Here is a 20,354-nt window from a genome sequence, read left to right as displayed (position 1 = left end):
TATATCACTTTAAAGATAAACAGTTTTAACTTTCATTTTACTGCATCAGAAGAAACAGAAGAAATACAATTATAAGGACACAAATTAACTGACAAATGAGAATCTGTCAAGAGTCAGAACAGTTACCAACTGTTTAAAAAAAAAAAAAGTAGATAGATGCTTCACAAGGCAAAGATTTTTACTATAAGAGAATAAGAGAGGCATGCCCTTGTGTCAATTGATCAATCTCAAATACTTTTTTGTAAAAATAACTCTTTAAGATAGTCCTGCAAAAGTGAACATAAAGTGAAAGAGAAAAGATGATGTTGTATGCAATTTTGTCAGAAAAAAGGGCATCTTACTTTTTAATCCAATATTTAGCACACAGTGTAATAATAATCTAAATTTTCTACAGGACAAAATATTTTCATGATTTTAATTTTTTTCAAGTTGCAGTCCAACAGAAACTCTTTGTTTTAAATTGGGTCAGTGGATTCTCTTCAACTATAAAAGTGAGGTGAATTAAATGATCCAACTCTCTTTTCAGTTCTAAACATGGTGCCCCTATGAGTCTAAAGTGGGAATTGAAACAAGAGATTGAGTTAAAGGTCTTTTAGCCAAGTTTACTGTCCAAATGAAGCATAAATGAATGGGTTAAAAGGGGAACATACCTTCCTTCTTTCCCTCAAAAGAACTGAAACAGAAGTTCCTGTCGTGGCGCAGTGGTTAACGAATCCGACTAGGAACCATGAGGTTGCGGGTTGGGTCCCTGCCCTTGCTCAGTGGGTTGAGGATCCGGCATTGCCGTGAGCTGGGGTGCAGGCCGCAGATGTGGCTCGGATCCCACATTGTTGTGGCTCTGGCAAGGCCAGCGGCTACAGCTCTGATTAGACCCCTAGCCTGGGAACCTCCATGTGTCATGGATGCGGCCCTAGAAAAGACCAAAAATAAATAAATAAATAAAAATCAAGGACTCGATGGATATATCCCCATGTTCCCATAAGTCCACCCATGAATGGAGAGAGATTTCAAACATTAATACAGCATTTTCCATGTCCCAAGCTCTACGTATGCAACATATGTAACCATACTCCCATCTCCTCCATGTTTTCTTAATATGATCTAATACTTGCAGGTTGTAAGGTCTTATTCTCCTATCCATTTTAGGTAACTTTATCATATCCATAATAGCCTTTCAGGAGATGCAGAAACCAGCAATGCAAAAAGCATTCTAGGTACCAGTGCCTCATAATTTTATACAAGTTGAAATGTTTCTAATACCATTCCTTTTTTTGGTTGCATCCACAGCATACAAAAATTCCTGGGCCCAGGAATCAAACCTGTGCCACAGCAGCAACCTGAGCCACAGCAGTGACAATGCCAAATCCTTAACTTGGTAGGCCACCAGGAAACTTCAAAAATGTTTCCAGTACTATCCTTAAGAGAAGTCAATGCACTGTTAATTGCAGGCTGAAATCTATATGGAAATTAACTTCCAGATTATAGAACTGTCCACTTATTTAACTTTAATGAACATTTATTTTTACTGGTTACATTGAGCCAGCCATTACCCTAACAATCTCCTATAAAAATAGACATATTAACTTTAAGAACTGTATGCTTTATAATCATTGTTGAGTATAAGTTAGACAACAGAAAAAAAAGTTATTAAAAAGCAAGTCAATTCTCTTAAAATTTAACATTTTTCTTACATAAGCAATTTTTTTCTGGCCACACCCACATAGCATGTGGAAATTCCCACGCCAGCGTTCCAATCCACACCACAGCAGCAGCAATGCTATATCCTTCACCCACTGCACCATAAGAGGACTCCCATAAGCAAACTTTTTAATCTAGGACTACAAATAAACATGAAATAGAAACTGCATTACTAATTAACATTTCAAAAAATCTACTTGAAATGGACTAACATAAGAGCAAATCATGTATGAACTAAAGAGAATGGATACTGAAATTATTCCAGAGAAAAACAAAAAAAGTGAAATATGAAAATAAGGATATACAGGCAATACAACATTACAATCTCTAACCAAAGAGAAACATGTAAGTACATACCACAGTTAATAAATAGAACCGTGATGTATTAGGATATCTGAAATCCAAAGGCAGACTTGCCCAAATTAGCTGAGTAAGCTGGGTCAAGTCATTCATTTTCTTCTGGATCTCAGTACCTCATCTTTTAAGATGAAGAAGAGGGATCAGATAGTCTCTGATTCTTCCTGCCCTAAAATTCTAAGCTCCATGTCACTTTTAAGAGAAACTGAGAAATCTGTCTACTTCGTTACCAAAGGGCTGTCTGATTGTTGCCTACCACTACTTTTCCCTGATTTAATTTTTCAGGCACTTCTCCAGTAGTAACTAGAAGGCCCTAGAATCAAATTCAGTCAGACAACCATTTTCCAATGACTCACATCCCTCAGACAGAATCCTCATTACAAAATGCTTCATATTTCTGTTATGTCATATCTAACTCTACCAGCAAAAGATCAAAACGAAAAAAGAACATTACTAAAATAGTTAGGAAAACGCAAAGAAGTAGAGAGTTTTAACTACAGAAAAAGGGAGAAACCAATGCTATCCTTAAGATTTACTGATCGGTTTAACAATGCAATCCTTTAAGCCAATAAACACAGAATCCTTGGGATAAATGTAGCAACTGCTTTCTGAGAAAAAAAATACCAGAGCAAAACCATCTTTTCAAAGTAGCTTCCATCTAATTATCACACAGATGAAGCTTCACTGAGGTCTATCATGCAAAATATTTTTTAATAGTTAAGTATTTCAGACCTTGAACCATTCACAAAATTTTAGGCAGGGGCACCAGAAATTTTAAGCTTTTCCTTTCAAAACTATTTTTTAATCTCATACTTTTTATTCCATTATAAATGATACTTCCACAAAATATCCATTTTACTAAAATGAAAAAACTTAGTAATCCTAATTAATTGACCACTGAAAAACAGCTTAAGGAAAAATTTTTTATCTTACCTCTACATTAGGGCTAAGGCTGCTTGGTAGTGTTTCTGAAGTCACAGTAGTGCTTGGAAGGCTGGAAATTTCCCAAGTATTCACAGGCTGTATCGGTTCAGACTGCTTTGAACGATTTATACATTTTGGATTATCCAGTAAGGTCACTTCATAAAATTCTTGAATATCTAGTGGTGAGGAAAGGAAAAGAAAAATTCAAAAGTATTTAGCAACTATGCATTGCTAAATAACTCAAAAGCAAAATTTTTACTCTACTAAAATAAATCCAATCTTATAATTTACTTTAACAGTGAATATTTTCTCATTTTACTATGTCACAGTCACAGTAGAACCTGCAGAGCACAGTGTAAAAGTCATACTGGCTTTTTATATTTCCAAGTCAATGCTGAATTCTAATTTCTACTCCATCACCAATTAACTACAGGTGTAGGCAAGTTACTTAACCTCTAATATCTTGCCTCTTATCATTGTGAATTGTTACAACGATTCAGTATAATACATGTAAAGTGCACAATGACACATACTCGGCTAACAGACAATAGTTAATACCATTACAGTGAATTTTGCAGATATAAGTCATTACTAATACTTTAATATTTGTATCACCAATATCTAGGATGGGAATGTAAAACCCCTCAAGTGGTTTCAACTGCCCTTGTAACCAAAAAAAAAAGGTAATATAAAATCAAAGAACTAGGAAGTATTTTTAGATGCCCTCTAGTTCAAGTATATAAAAATACTAAGTTTAAATATTTTACGTTATTTTAGAAATAATCACCTAAAGATATGAAAAACTCTAAAAGAAACTATTAAAGTATAGCAAAATAGGATAACTTGGAAAGATCAAGTTATGCTGCTATCAGCTGGAATTATATAAACTTAGCATATTAACACTGATTATTCATGCTGCTCAGGAGCTCCGAGGGGTAGTTACATAATGATTACACAACTATAAGTTTTTATTCACCTCCTGGTATAATTTTGAGTTGATTTTTTTAAAGGAGTGAAATTATTATTTAACAGATGGGATATTATCCTGTATAGAATCATAACAGTAAATTTAAATAACATTTAGAAAGAATAAATATTTGTTTCTCAATATGATGAAAAAATTAGTATCTCCTTTAAAAAAAAAATCCAAAGACAGCAGAGACAAAGTAACTCCTTTTTCAGTTTTGGTAACCAGTGGAATTGTAGAAAGTTCTAGGTAAAGGACTAATAAAAACTGAGAATAATATCAACCTACTTCACAGGATGTTAATATTACCCGAGGAAATTGTATATGAAAGTATGTTATAAACTATAAATCACTATATAAAACTACTCACATAACCATCATGAAAAAAACTAAAAACTCAAATTCAGAACATCAGCTATAAAAGGTTCTTACCAAATAAAAGCTATTTAACCTGAACCTAAGTCAAGTATTTAGAACCAACTTCTAGTTCCAAGGAAATACAGGGGATAGAGGAACAAGTTAAATGACACCAGAAAAGCAAACAACAAAACAGATTCAGAGAGAGACATTCCACAAGACAACTGGCCTGGTTTCTTTAGAAAGTCAATGTCATGAAAGGGAAAAAAATTCTTTGAAAGCGATTTTTCTGTACAAATTAAACAAAAGAGATACAGCAAGTAACTGCAATGTCAGAGCCTTAACTGATGTGCATGCTGTATGTCTGGGAAAGGGGAGGCAGTGAATTATAAAAGACACTGGCAATAACTAGGGAAATTTTTGTAGAAGATATACATGAGTGTGAGAGTATGTATATATTTACACAGTAGGACATATATTTCTATATATGTAAAAGATATATATTTTATATATTTGTAAGACATAAATATTTGTAGATCTACCTATCTATAGAGATCTCTCACCCAAAAGCAAAACAACACACAGCTCCTAGTACAGTATTATGCCCTCTAAGAGTACTCAATGAGTGGACAATTGGTTAGTTACCAATATCAAGATAAATGGCCCACATCACTATATAAAATTTTTATATTTTCCAATACCGTAAGACAAGTTTCAAATCTTAAATTTCTGTGACCTTTTATTTGATAGTTAACTAGCAGAAATACTGATAGATTACCCTTTAATAACATCTCTTAAAAACCATGAGCAGCGCTATCCCAAATACTTTTCTGCAATGATAAATGTTCCAGAGCCACACTGTCCAACATGGTAGCCACTAACCACATATGGCTATTGAGCATTTAAAATGTGACTAGTGTGACTGAGGAACTAAATTTATAATTTTATTTAAGTTTAATTTAAATAGACACATGTGGTTAGTGGTTACATACAAGACAAGAAAGCCCTAGACTAACATAATTCAGAATAATATTTTATTGTCTAGTATGGCCAAGGAATAAAGTATCTCCTACACGAATTTTTGAACAGTTCATTTGCAACTTGCTACTATCAATAGAAATGCCTCAATTCTAGGTCTTATATTCATCTATCAAACAGTCCTTTCTAATTTGCTGTATCTTAACTCCTATAGACTAAAATACCAAATATTTATATTATTAACTATATCACACTTAAGACAAAACAACCTGGAGTTCCCGTCGTGGCGCAGTGGTTAATGAATCCGACTGGGAACCATGAGGTTGCGGGTTCGGTCCCTGCCCTTGCTCAGTGGGTTAACGATCCGGCATTGCCGTGAGCTGTGGTGTAGGTTGCAGACGCGGCTCGGATCCTGCGTTGCTGTGGCTCTGGCGTAGGCTGGTGGCTACAGCTCCGATTGGACCCCTAGCCTGAGAACCTCCATATGCCACGGGAGCGGCCCAAGAAATAGCAAAAAGACAAAAAGACAAAAAAAAAAAAAGACAAAACAACCTGAGTAAAACACCCATTAGGACAGCTATTATTAACGAAACAGTAAATAACAAATGTGATGAGGATATGGAGAAATTAAACTCCCATGAATTGCTAGTAGGAATATAAAATGATGCAGCTGCAGAATGAAATTCTGATATGTTCCACAACATGGATAGATGAATCCTGAAGATATGATAAGTGGGATAAGCCAGACACAAAATGACTAAAACCGTTTGATTCCACTTATATGAGGTACCTAGAGTACCCAAATTCATAAAGAGTAGAAAAGTTATTTCCAGGGCCTGGAGTAAGGAGAGAATGGGGAATTAATTGTTTCATGGGTATAGAAATTTGGTTTGGGATGATGAAAAAGTTCCAGAGATGGATAGTGGTGATAGCTGCAGAACACTGTGAATGTACTAATGCTACTGAACTGCAGGCTTAAAAATGGTAAATTCTGGAGTTTTCCTGTGGCACAGCAAACTGAGGATCCAGCACTGTCACTGAAGCAGCTTGGGTCACTGCTGTGGCACAGGTTCAATCTTTGGCCTGGGAACTACCATATGCTATGGGCATGGCCAAAAAAAAATGGTAAATTTCATGTTACATATGTTATTACAATAAAAAAATAAGCTGAATGAGTGTCTACAGGAGTTTAGATGTGAGTAAAGTCCACGAGGTATATAATACGTGGGTTTATAATATCTATTTTAGTTATTTAGATATCTATTTCTTACTGGGGTCAGGATAACTGATACTGCCAGATAAGATCCAAATTAAAGAGAGAGTAGTAACCATACTTGGCAAACTAAAACCATATACAAAAGTACTGAAGTATCTGTTAATACATGTACAGTGTGGTGATGTTTTTGATATGACAATTTGTCACTTTCCTTAAAAAAAAAAAAAAAAAAAAAAAAAGAAAAAAATCACACACACCTTTAATCTTGACCTGTATTCCATCCTAACATTCCATAGTTTATATACTTTATTTCATTTGTCCACCACATTCCTTCATCTTTAGGGTGTCCCAAGACAATAGGAGTGAGCAACATAATAACACTCCTTCAGAAACTATTTCTCAATTACAATTTTCAGTTATTAGCAAGATTTTTCAAGGTGCACCTAATCAGAAAAGGCCACCTCTGGAAAAATTGTACACATAAACTGAGCTTTTCTTAGGAGTCCAAAGTATTTATATTTCCCATGCAGTCCCTATTCTTTAAAGCTAATCTACATTTTATATGTCAGAAGAGAGTATCACTGATCAGAACTATAAAGATTTAGCAAAACAAAAAAAAAGCGGCTAGATTATCATTGTGACAAAATAAGTATTTCTACAAAGTAACATTTCAAGATTCAAAATATTATTTTCTACCTTTTCTTTAGTTTTCTAAACTAGAGAGTGCAACACGGAGTACCATTAGATATGCAGTCTAAAGTAAAAACAGAAGTTACTACACAAAAAGAAGACAAAAACACACATGGTGAATCCTAGTATAATTTCAATCTCTCCTATTTTCTAAAAGTCTATTCAACATGCCAACATCTGAAAATCAAAGCTATTCCCAAAAGACCAACTTAATGAAAATAAAGAACTCAATTAATGAGTTTACACTGAACACTTAAGACATTAAAACAAATATTAATGAAGTGAATACACTCCAGAAAAGAAGTAAGACAATTAAAAGATACAACAGTGTTTCTGAGAGATTGTGATAATTGAGGAAAAAATTATATATCACCTAAAGGTTTCCAATTTAAAGCATCTAAGAAGGGGGAGTTCCCATATTGGCTCAGCGGTTAACAAACCCGACTAGTATCCATGAGGACGCAGGCTCAATCCCCGGCCTTGCTCAGAGGGTTAAGGATCCAGCATTGCCGTAAGCTGTGGTGCAGGTCGTAGATGTGGCTCTGATACTGCATTGCTATGGCTATGGCACAGGCTGGCAGCCTCAACTCCCATTTGACCCCTAGCCTGGAAACCCCCATGTGCCGCAGGTGTGGCCCTGAGAAAAAAAAAAAAGATAAAAAATAAAGCACCTGAAAAGGCAGACTTCTATAAAAATTTGATAGCTATATTTTAAATCATAGTAAAATCATTTACTATGAAAGTGTAAAGAAAATGGGAAAATGCAGCTGTTAGATTAAAGACAAGAATGATTCCAAACTCATCTGAAAATCCATACAGCTGGCTCAGATATATACCAGACATATAATGAAAATATCTGATACATTTTATTACCCTGAAAAAAATTATTTCCTTTGAAAATAATGATGCACTAAAGCAAGCAAGAAAATACAGGACTGTTAATACACATATTAGAAGAAAAATGACCATTTAATTGACTCACAGTTGAACATATTAATTTTGTAGAGCCTACAGTTGAACATATTAATTTTGTAGAGCCTACAGATCAGTCTTATCACAGTCCATTCTTCATCTTCACTGCTTTCACTGTTTTGGACTAAACTGGGTCCCCTCAAGTGCAGTTCCTGAAAAAGATCTAAATTATAAAATCACAAAAGCAGAGTTCCTGTTGTAGCTCAGCAGGTTAGGAACCCAACTAGTATCCATGAGGATGAGGGTTCAATTCCTGGCCTCACTCAGTGGGTCAAGGATCTGGCATTGCCACGAGCTGTAGTGTAGGCTGCAAAGGTGGTTGGGATTTGGCATTGTTGTGGCTGTGGCATAGGCGGGGAACTGCAGCTCTAATTTGACCCCTAGCCTGGGAACTTCCATATGCTGCAGATGCGGTCCTAAAAAGAAAGAAAGAAAGAAAGAAAGAAAGAAAGAAAAACCTGTAGCACATACAACAGAAAATTTCTCAAATATTAAACAGGTAAACAGTCCAACATAACTGAGGAGAATCATTCCTATCTATTACAAAATTTTTTTATTTGGAAATCTCTAAGATTTCATATTTCAGAAATCTCCAAATCTAAGTAAAATTTTATTAATTTCTTGCTAAAATTCAAAGTTTGTAAACACTAAGAGTAAGGGAAGTACAGAATTCCAGAAAGGAAGCTGAGGAAAAAGTTTTCTAGCTTTTAGTGATAACTTATATCATCCTAAACAGAGAAACTCACAAACCATAAAACATTTCTCAAACTAAAGACTCAAGGGAATACTAACCCAGGATCAGAGTAGGAAGTCTAAACACAGACTCAAGAAAATGTAATAATTTAACATAATATAGGTGACATCTCTAATCTATGATAAAATAATACTGTAGTTAATGGACACGATAGAAAAGTTAGACTTCATTGACATTTTCAGGACATTACATCCAAAAAAATCAGAATATACATTCTTTTCAAAATGCACATGGAACATTCTCAAGGACTGACTGCATAGTTGGGCACAAAACTAACCTCAACAAATTTAAGAGCACAGAAAAATTTTTAAAAGACCTTAACAGACACCTTGACAAAGAAGATACACAGATGGCAAATAAGCCCATGAAAAGATGTTTCACCATATATCATCAGGGAAATGCACATTAAAACAACAAGATACCACTGTACATCTATTAGAGAGGCCAAAATACTTAACACTGCCAACACCAAATGCTGACAAAAATATGAAGCAACAGGAACTCTTACTCATTGATGGTGTTGATGCAAAATGATACAGCCACTTTGGAAAGCTGTTTGGTGGTTTCTTACAAAACTATATACACTCTTATCATACAATCCAGCTATCATGCACCTTAGTATTTACTAAGGTAAAACTATGGCCTTTGGGGGATAATGATGTGTTCATTTAGGCTCATCAACTGCGACAAATGCACCATTCTGCACATGTTGATAACAGGGGCCTACCTATACACGGGGCAGGGGTTATATGGGAAATCTCTGTACCTTTAATTTTGCTGTGAATCTAAAACTGCTGTACAAAAATTAAGTCTTTAAAATTTTAAATTAAAATAGATATGAGCTATCAGGTCATGAAAAGACATTGTGAAACCTAAAATCATATTGCTAGGTGAAAGAAATCAATATGAAAAGGCCATATGCTTGTGATTCCAATTATATGACACTCTGGAAAAGGCAAAACTACAGAGACAACTAAAAGATCAGCAGTTGCCAGGGATTCAGGAGGAGAGAGGTAGAAAACAGATTTTTAGGGGAGTGAAACTATGATACCATAACAGAGGATGTGTTCGTCAACCAACAAACATGTATGTCAAGTTTATCAATGCAAAGAGTGAACCCTAAGGTAATCTATGGACTTTAAGTAGTAACAATACATTAATACTGGCTTATCTACTGTAAAAAATATACCACACTAATGCAAGACATCAATAATAGGAGAAATGGGTGCAGGGTGGTAAGGATATGGGAACTCTGCTTTCCATTCAATTTTCCTGTAAACCTAAAATTGCTGAAAAAGTTGAAGTGTAATAATTTCTTTAAATGTTTAAGGGAGTTAATAAATAACAAATTTATATGAAAAACAAGCAATCTCACACTTGATCTCAAAATAATTTCCAAATGTATTGAAGACTTAAATTTTTTTTTTGGCTTTTTTTTTTTTTTAATTCTTTTTTAGGGCTGCACCCACAGCATATGGAATTTCCCAGACTGGGGTGGAATCGGAGCCACAGCTGCCAGCCTACCTAATAGCTACAATAATGCTGGATCTGGGCTACACCACAGCTCATGGCAACAATGGATCCTTAACCCACCGAACGAAGCCAGGGATCAAACCCTCATCCTCATGGATACTAGCTGGCCTGTTACCACTGAGCCACCAGGGGAACTCCCTAAAGATTTAAATGTTCAAAAAGATTTAAATGAAAGAAATTGAATATAATAAATATTTTTAAAATCTTAGGGAAACAGAAGCCTTTCTAAGCATAATACCAAGAGCAAAGAGCACAAAAATACTGATAAATCTAGCCATATTCAAATATAACTATTTTTTAAATCAAAGTTTAAAAACAAATGATAAACAATAAAAGCTATTTGCAACTTACAAGGTAGATAGAACTGATATCTCTAGATTTTATAATTATGAAAAAAATGAAAAAAGGTGGTGGGAGGGGCAAATAATGAACAAATAATTCACAGAAATTAAACAGTGACATAAGAAAATTCATTGGTTATTTATTCAAAGAAAACCAAAATATTTTATTTATTCAGACAAACCCAAAATAAGAAACACTGTATTAAAAAATAAGAGCGGAGGGGACCTGTACTCTTCAAATATGACAATATCATAAAAGACAAAAACTATGCAAATGTGCCCAGATTAAAGGAGACTTAGAGACATGACAACTAAATACAATATTTAGGGGGTGTACTGAAAAACTAATTAGAAAAGGAAAAATTTAGTAGGAAAAAACTTGTCCCTTATAGATGAAATAGCTTAGACTAGAAGAAATATATACAGATGGTTTTACAGCTCTGTGATTACAAGTTTCCAAAGAGAATTCTACTAGGTTCAACATAACCAAAAGAGTAAGCAAAACTGTTACCAAATAAATAATAACCCAATTCAATCAAAATCACCAACCGAAAAGCTAATAAAAATTTCCCCCCGTTTCATAAAGTTTTAGCCAATAGTCTGATCCTTATTCTGTCATAAATGTTTTCATTTTTCAAACCTAGCCTGCAAAATTACACACACACACAATTAGCAACATAATAAAATATAAGTCACTGGGACCAATAATGAGCAAAAAAATCTAAGGAAGTTTCACATTTTACCATTATATCTAGAAGCCTATAAACTCATTACCAAGTAAATACACTTTTCAAAATGTGGAAATTCCATTATAATAAACATCATTCCATCATCATAAACATTCTTGAAAGTAAAAGCCATTTTATAGTGTGTTTTAAAAACACTGAACCTATAGATCAACATTTAAACACGCTTGCTGTCAGTGTTATTTATCACATTAAAAATATTCAGCTTATGGTAAAGAGCATCCTAATGGTTGAAGGTGAGGAGAGGCTCTGAATTCAGACTAGTTGAGACCAATTTCTGGCTCTACAATTTACTGAGAGTCCTTCCGCAAGATACATAATGTCTCATTGCCTCTGTCTTCTTCTATAAAATGGTATAACTGTCTAATAGGTGAATGAATATACACCTCAAAGGATTGTGAGGACTAAATGATACTTTTATTAGCACACAGAAAGTGTTCAATAAATGTTAGCTACTGTTACCTTTTACATACTTAAAGAAGAGTCATACTCTCACATCCATTAGGATGGCTACTGTCAAACAAACAAAAAACATAAAACAAGATACAAGAGTGTTGCGAAACTGTAACCTTTGTGCACTGTTAGTGGGATTAATAAATGGTGCAGCTGCTCTGGAAAACATTATGACGGTTCCTTAAAAAATTAAAAATATAGGAGTTCCTGTCGTGGAGCAGTGGTTAACGAATCTGACTAGGAACCATGAGGTTGCAGGTTCGATCCCTGGCCTTGCTCAGTGGGTAAGGATCTAGCGTTGCTGTGAGCTGTGGTGTAGGCTGCAGACATGGCTCAGATCTGGCGTTGCCTTGGCTGTGGTATAGGCCAGTGGCTACAGCTCCGATTAGACCCCTAGCCTGGGAACCTCCATGTGCCACGAGAGCAGCTCAAGAAAAGGCAAAAAGACAAAAAAAAAAAAAAAATTAAAAATATAACTACCATAGATCCCACAACCACACTTCTGAGTATATATCCAAAAGAATTGAAAGCAGGTTCTCAGAGATATTTGCCCACTCATATTCATGGCAACACTGCTCACAAGAGTCAAGACATAGAATAACCCAAATGTCTACTGATGGATGAATGGATAAACAAAAGTCGGACACAAATATATACATGCATGTGTGCACACGTGTATGCACACACACACACTAGAATATTACTCGGCCTTAATACGGAAGGAAATTCTATCACATGCTACAATGCGAATGACCTTTGAGTACACTATGCTAAGTTAAATAAGCCAGTCACAAAAAGACAAATACTTTATGATTTCCCTTACATAAGGTATTTACAAGAGTGAAAATCAGAGACAGAAAGTAGAATTGTAGTTACCAAGGGCTGGAAGAAGGAGGAAAGGTGAAGTTGTTAATAGCTAGAGTTTCAGTTCTGCAAGACGAAAAAGTTCCAAACTGTTTCACGACAATATGAATATACTTAATAATACCACATCTTAAAATGGTTAAGATAATAGATATTATAGCTTTTTTACAATTAAAATTAAAAAGGAGTCACACTTGCATGGAAACAACCTAAATGTTCATCGACAGATGAATGGATTAAGAAAATGTGGCACATATATACAATGGAATACAACTCAAGCCATATAAAAGAACAAAATAATGCCACCTGCAACAACATGGATGCAACTAGAGGTTCTCATACTAACTGAATTAAGTCTGAAAGAGAAAGACAAATACCATATAATCTTACATGTGGAATCTAAAATGTGGCACAAATGAATCGATCTACAAATCAAAAACAGACTCTTACAGACACAGCGAACAGACTTTTGGTTGCCAAGGGGAAAGGAGCAGGATGGACAGGGAGTTTGGGGTAAGTAGAAGCAAAGTATCACATTTAGAATGGATAAGTAATGAGGGGAACTGCATAGCACGGGGAACTATGTCCAACCTCTTGGGATAAACCATGATGGAAGATAACATAAGAAAAGGAATGTGTGTGGGTATGTATCATATGTGTATGTATCACTGGGTTACTCTGCTGTACAGCAGAAACTGGCACAACATTGTAAATCAACTATACTTTAAAAAAAAGTCACACGTGAAACTCAGTATAGTCTCTTTACCAAGTTTACAAAGGCAAGTGAAACTATCAGTAGCAACAAATGAATTAGAAGTTAAAAAGTCTCAAAATGGACAGTGTTATTATATAACCCATCATTTTGAAATACCTGCAGAACTAAAATAAAACAGTGCATTAAAATAAGCGTGTTATTTATCTCACACAAAATATACAAATGATGATTCAACTTACTAAAGTTTATAAAAGCCAGCCTGATCTTGAGCCCAGGTTTTTCTCCTATGTACAATGAAAGTAGATCAGTTCTCTGATCCCATAAATAAGCCCAGGGGTCTATACTGGTACAAAGTTTTTGAGGACTATCAAGATCCTCCTAGATCCCAGAAGAACCTAAGAATCAGAAATGACCTCAAACCATATGTACAGCAAAGCTTTCACTGTTACCAAGCCATATCCAGTCTACTTTACTCACAAAATTTTCATATATAAACATAGCAAATGAGAATACAAAATGAAATACATTAAGTTTTCATCTTGCTCTCACCTACATCAGGGATTAAAAGTAGGCAGACTTTATCTCCCATCTATACAAAAATAATCACTGGATGTTTTGTGAATAAATTTTACACAAATGTATCATTCAGACTTTTTTAAAACTATAATTTAAACATTCAGCTCTGAAGAAACAAGTTAGCTAAAACTCAAAAGTTAGTAACAAAAATCGTTCTGCTTTCAATAACTTTTAAATCTCCAAACCATCCTTCCAGGATACTACCCAGCTTCAGAGCTAGAACAATGATTGCCATATTTCACTGAATTGAGGATATCAATATTGAGGATATCAATTATAAAGTGCATCTTTATTTCATGCACCACTAAGGATATAAAATCAATGTCAATATACATCCTTTATAAAATGCATCCCAAATTCAGAGATATTAAAATATTCAAAAATTGGTATCTCAGAACAGATGTAATGCAATATGTGCATGCTTGTTCCTCTGAATAACCCCAAGGAACCAGAAACCTAATCAATAATGTATCAACTACAGAGGGAGGGGGGAGAACAGACATTTCCATAACACCAAAATCGTGACGGTCTCACACAAAGATTTTTTTTTAATTCATGAAAATAGTCGATACAAAAAAAATTTAAACAAAAAGGGAGTTCCCATCATGGCGCAGCAGAAACGAATCCGACTAGGAAACGTGAGGTTGTGGGTTCGATCCCTGGCCTCGCTCAGTAGGTTAACGATCTGGTGTTGCTGTGAACTATGGTGTAGGTCGCAGATGCAGCTCTGATCTGGCATTGTTGTAGCTGTGGCTGGCAGCTGTAGCTCCGATTTGACCCCTAGCCTAGAAACTTCCATATGCCACAGGTGTGGCCCAAAAAAGTGGAAAAAAAAAAAAAAAAGAAAAGAAAAGAAAATAGTTGATACAAACTACCAATTCAAGAAGTCAACCAATAAATAACTGACACAGACTCCAAGTCCAAAGAAGTAACTAGATAACTCACTACAGCCTAAAGAAATAATTGCTAAATGCTGAAAGTCAAGAACCTAAGCACCACATAACTTTCAAACAATTCAGGTAGTCAAGACCCATGTCTCCTTTAATCCAAAAGTCTACAGGTATTAACTCAGAGGATAGAGTGCTACCTACTAAAGAAAAAAAGAGTTAACACAGATAACACAGAGTTTTTCAGTACAAACTATGAACACAATGGACTCTAGTTTACACTAATTTATAGGTTTAAAGTACCACAGTGTTTCAAAAACAATGGTACAGGTAGAAAGCAAAAAAAATCTTACTAACCCAAAAATTTTCAAAGTAATTAAGGTTAATAAACTAACCAAATTTCCGCATGCTGAAAAATGGATTAATTTAGTAGTGTTAACAATTAATCTGATTACAGTAAGGAAACATAAAAAAGCCTCTACTAAATTTTACGTTTCAAAATTCCTAAAATCTATGACTTTTCTGACACCAAAATCTGATACCACATTTTATAAAACCTTAAAATATAAGTAAATCTAAATATTAAATTCACAACCAAAAAAATTATAAAGGACAAAGAAGATTCACAAATATAATTAGAGAATTAACTATCAAAATTCAATTATGCATAAAAATAAATACAGTCAAAATAGGCAAGGTAGAATACACTAAAAAAAAAAAAAAAAAAAAAAAAAAAAAAAGAAAATCCATCCAAACATAGCAGATCTACCTCCAATCTACAGAGAAATCTAAGTGTAGGTTTTGTTTGGTTGCTTCACTAACCATTTAATTTTCTTAAGTAGACTCCACACAGAGGATTCCATTTATGTCTCTATGTAAAAGAAGATGTAGAAGTCACACTACTTTTTTCTAAACAGTAACCCTACTAAATAAAACATTCTTAGATTTAATGTTGATATAGAAAAACAATTAAAAATGGTTTTCCCTTTTTTATTTCTTCAGAGGAATTCGATTTGATCATGCATTTGGACCTTAAAACTCAAGAACTTAGAAATTCAAGTGTAAAAAATGTCCATCAGTCTAAACAAAAAAGGCAAATGCTGGCAAATTTTGAAGACTGGTGACAGATATATAGCAGTTCCCTACACTGTTCTCTCTGTTGTTGTGTTTTCTAAAGTCTGTAAAAATGCTAAATTAAAAAAAAAAAATTATTCAGGTATATTGAATGATCTTCTTCAAAGTCTTCTCTAATACTAAAACTAATTTAGTAGACTCAATTTACCAGGAAGTTGACAGTATACACTAATTTGAAAGTAGCCTTCAAATCACATCAAAAGTTACTCTTGGAGTTCCCGTCGTGGCGCAGTGGTTAACGAATCCGACTAGGAACCATGAGGTTGCGGGTTCGATCCCTGCCCTTGCTCAGTGGGTTAACGATCCCGCGTTGCCATGAGCTGTGGTGTAGGTTGCAGACTCGGCTCGGATCCCGCGTTGCTGTGGCTCTGGCGTAGGCCGGTGGCTACAACTCAGATTCGACCCCTAGCCTGGGAACCTCCATATGCCGAGGGAGCAGCCCAAGAAATAGCAAAAAAAAGACAAAAAAAAAAAGTTACTCTTATTGATCCATAGATATAAAGCTGTAACTACTTTGAAGTTACAGAGGAAAAGACTGTAAAACAATGAACTATATGTCCTACTTTAACATGACTAATAAAGACTCATTTTATTCTTACAATTGAAGAGGACAATTTTCTAGTTCAGTGGTTGGTACACATTTCAAGGAACCTCGAGGAGAGGGCTAGAGGCAGGTCACCCTATTTTACACATCGGAGATTGTGTACAAAATACCAGATTTTTCTTTTAAAAAGGGTCTAGTTACTTTTTAGAAAAAGCCTTAAAAACCACTGTTCCGCAGCACCCACATGCTACAGTTAACAGTGACTTAGAAAAGATTAAATGGCTTGTACTGTATCAATCAATGGCAATATCAGGAAGATAATTCAGCACTGTTGACTATTTGTGCAGTTCCTTAAAACAATGCACCACTTCAAATTTAAGTTACAGTTGAGAATAAAACTGTTTCAATATTCTTATCTGTAAATTAAGATTAGACAAGATCATCTCTAAGATCATTTTCCAGGTCTGAAATTCTGACTCTGCAAATGCCAAGTTTAAACAGAGGTCTATATTAAGGGAATGGATGTTCTTAAACATAGCAGAACTCTTCAAACATTTTCAGCGACTCCAGAGAAATACAAGTCAAACACAGAAAGAAGCTAAGTGTTTTTCAGTCAATAATTTTTGGATCAAGAAACATTTTTTCAACTTCTTCATCTTTCAAAGCATGGATGTGAAACTCTGTTATCAAAGACCTCTGAAATAATCATACTGAATGTTTTTTTAGTTATTAGATACTTTTGGAAGGGATATTGGCCTAAGTATCAAAATACACAACTCCTTGGATGTTCAAGTTACTGAATGCCTCACAGAGAACCAAATACATCACTCTCTTTAAGTTTAAAATAAATGAATTCAGAGAAACAATAAGTCTAGCTGACACATAATGACCACCAATAAAGTTTTGATTCCCACCTATTAAAGCCTGAAAAAGGTTGCTCTGAAATATGTTAATAACCCGTTCTATGGAACTTCTGAGCTGTCTGTCTTCAGTTTGGCTTAGTTTTGAACGATAGTCTTCCAAAAGGTGTAATGCTCTCTGGGTATCTGAAAAGAATAAAAAAGTCTGATTAAAATTATATATTTACAAGAAAATATTACATGTTAGCTGTGTAGCAAATGATTGTGCAAGACATCTAAACAGTTCCCCAAACCCTCCAAGTCAATCCATGCTATATGATCATGCACACAAATATATTCCCTAGAATGATCCAAAAAAAATTTAAACATGTCACGGTAGATGAACAAAAGGTGAGTAGTTTGTAATAAATGTGTACTAGCAGTCTACCCCATAAAAGATCACTTGATCAAAATATTAGTAATATAGTTTCAGGTGATCTGATATACAAAAGCGGATTATCCACAACTCATCATTATAACCCAAATATTGTTTCAAAATTACTAGCTCTTAGCCAGTCTCCCACATTAGCCCACAAAATAGTGCTTAGTAATAATAAAGCCAAATATTGAAACACCAACACAGAATTTTAAAAAAGACATTTCAGAAAAAAAAGTGAATTGCCTCTCCAGTCACTAGAGAGACACAAGGAAAAAAGTTTGACCAACAATGAGGTGTTTCCATCTTCTGAATGATGTGAGGCTTAGATTCCCGAAGCAGAAAGAGTAGGATTGTGATGTCTTTCAGAATTACACAAACATATTTAAAACAAAATAGACATACGGAAAAGCAAGTGACACCCACAAGAGAGTTCCCACGTAAATTCTCACCTTGCTTCCGGACCGGCATTTTCCTCCAGAATCAGGAAGAGGCACACACCTTTAAAGAACAAAACAAAAAGGAAAGAGAACTAAAGAAGAGAATCGTGGTTAAATTAGCATTTCCCCCTAACTCTCAAATCGAAAACCCCCCAGCCCCATTTGAAAAGCCCACCTGGCAAAGTTTTCCTAAGTGAAAAGAAGAACCTCAAAACCCAGCAGTGTCAGTCAATCTAGAAAGCTTTAAACTACGGTGGGTACCCCTGCAAATTAAGAGCTGACAGAAGCTTCAAAATTCTCCTCGAAAGCTGCTCCCTCTCAAGAGAGCACTAAATGCCCAGACATGGGGCCACCCCTCTCCCGGCAGAAGCGTGCATAGTTCTCACCTACTACTGGAAGGGTGAGGAAGTCGCTCCGACCCTTGGCCCCTAAGCCAGAGGCGGCCGTAAAGCGCTCAGAGAAGGGGCCAGCTGGACTGATCACCCCGCCCTGCCCGGACCCCTCCTCTCGCTTGCCTGTCTCCAGCTCGCTTCCTCCGAGCTACTCCAGCAGGGTCCAGACAGGGAAGCGGCCGCTCTCCGCGACGCCCTCGCGACCCACATGCACACCTCCGCGGGCCCCCACACCTGCGGCGCCGCCACAAAGTTCCTGCCAGTGCCGTGCGCTCCGAGCAGCGGTGCGCTCCGGCCGGTCTCGGGGCGGCTCCCCCGCCCTGCCCCGCTCCACGTCCCCCCGCCCCGCCCGGGGCTCGCGGAGCTAAGCAGAGAGGGGTGAGGGAACGGGGGAGGAGCTCCCCTCGGTTGCCGCACCCCCACGGCCTCTTCCTCCTCCGCCGCCGCCGCCGCTGGTGCCTACTCACTCGCCGCGGCCCGCTAGCCCGCTCGCCCGCTCGGCTCCTGGCCGCCCCACCCCCGGAACCTCGCCTCCTTCCGCGCCCCCAACCGCTCTCCCCCCAAACTTTCCGCCAAGATGGCGGCCCTGAAGCTGAACTGCCGCGCCCCCACGTGACCGCTCTCCCGGCGCTCTCAGCCAATGGGAAGTGAGGAGGCGGCTCGCGCGGAGCCCGGGGCTCTCCGCTGTGTTACCTTTGGGTTGGAAGGGGGAGGAGGGCCTGGAGCGGGGTGGGGAACGCGAAAGGGGCCCGGGGAGCGTCTAAGCAAACCTCTTCGTTTAAAGGGGGAGGCCATCGAAGTGGCTCTGAGGACAAAGGAGTTGACAAACAGACTCTACAGGTGGTCTGGGGGGCCTGGAAGAGCCCGCCTCTACCCCTCCTTCTCTTCGCCCAAACCCGCCGGTGTGTCCAGCGTTTCTAAGCAAGTGGCGCGCCAGGCCCGGAAGGGTCAGGGTGTGGAAAGACCTAACCTCACCTACACCAGATCCAAGACACACATTCCGAGACATCCTTTAATCTCACTAAGCACGTGCTGTTTTCAATTCCTGGGCAGGAGATAGTACTTGGAGCCCCCGGAGGTGGATCCCCAACCTGGAAAAGCGTGCTCGGGGAGGGGTCGAATCCGCCACCCACCCACCGCAGGAGGGAGGAAAAGGAAGGAGTTTGGGCGGGGGGGCGCGCCGTCTCTGCACTCATACACTTTGTAATAATTTTTTTAAAGTTACTATTAGTCCCTCAGTAAAAGTTGGGGGGGGGACTGAAAGAAGGGCAGGTAAAATAGGGATATTCGTTAATTTGATAGGAATTTGAGGGTTTTATTGGAGCATTTTTAAGTCTATGTGATTAATTCCAAGTATAAAGGCATTTAAGAATGGGAAGAGAAAATTCGTTCTTTTTCACTCACTCATTCATTCCCCCTTGCCTGCAACCTCCGCCTAGTCATCAGCCCCAATCTCTGGCGGCGCCTTTAATAGCTCACCTGTAGCTACCGCAGCCGAGCCGCAACTTGGCAGGCACGGCTAGTTTAAGTTTCGATTACAC

At 37.0% G+C, this 20,354-nt stretch overlaps 1 protein-coding gene across 40 annotated transcripts in view; it reads right to left on the bottom strand.

The window, feature by feature from the left end:
- The window catches only part of DLG1 (discs large MAGUK scaffold protein 1), a 264,467-nt gene extending 245,060 nt beyond the window's left edge, over nucleotides 1-19,407 (bottom strand). For 16 of the 40 annotated variants that reach the window (XR_014824577.1, XR_014824579.1, XR_014824580.1 and 13 more), the window contains exons 1-4: nucleotides 18,937-19,407; nucleotides 18,434-18,482; nucleotides 17,621-17,752; nucleotides 2,989-3,155 (exon numbers count right to left, since the gene is read on the bottom strand). Coding sequence is in view for 35 of the 40 variants with exons in the window: in XM_021070092.2 (XP_020925751.1) it covers nucleotides 2,989-3,155; nucleotides 17,621-17,752; nucleotides 18,434-18,452 (318 nt within the window). In the remaining 5 variants the exon portion in view is untranslated. Of the gene's footprint in view, nucleotides 1-2,988; nucleotides 3,156-17,620; nucleotides 17,753-18,433; nucleotides 18,485-18,596 lie in introns of those variants that run through there. The other 24 variants (XM_021070094.2, XM_084990758.1, XM_084990756.1 and 21 more) reach the window with 4 other exon arrangements.
- Nucleotides 19,408-20,354: the final 947 nt, after the last annotated feature.

The sequence above is a fragment of the Sus scrofa genome, chromosome 13, assembly GCF_054392235.1.
Source record: "Sus scrofa isolate SSC_HxYL_T2T_F1_AM1 chromosome 13, Sscrofa_HxYL_maternal_Yorkshire_Landrace_v2.0, whole genome shotgun sequence".
Taxonomy (NCBI): Eukaryota; Metazoa; Chordata; class Mammalia; order Artiodactyla; family Suidae; genus Sus; species Sus scrofa.
The sequence above is the reverse complement of the archived record's forward strand: the minus strand, read 5'-3'. Positions and strand labels throughout refer to the sequence as shown.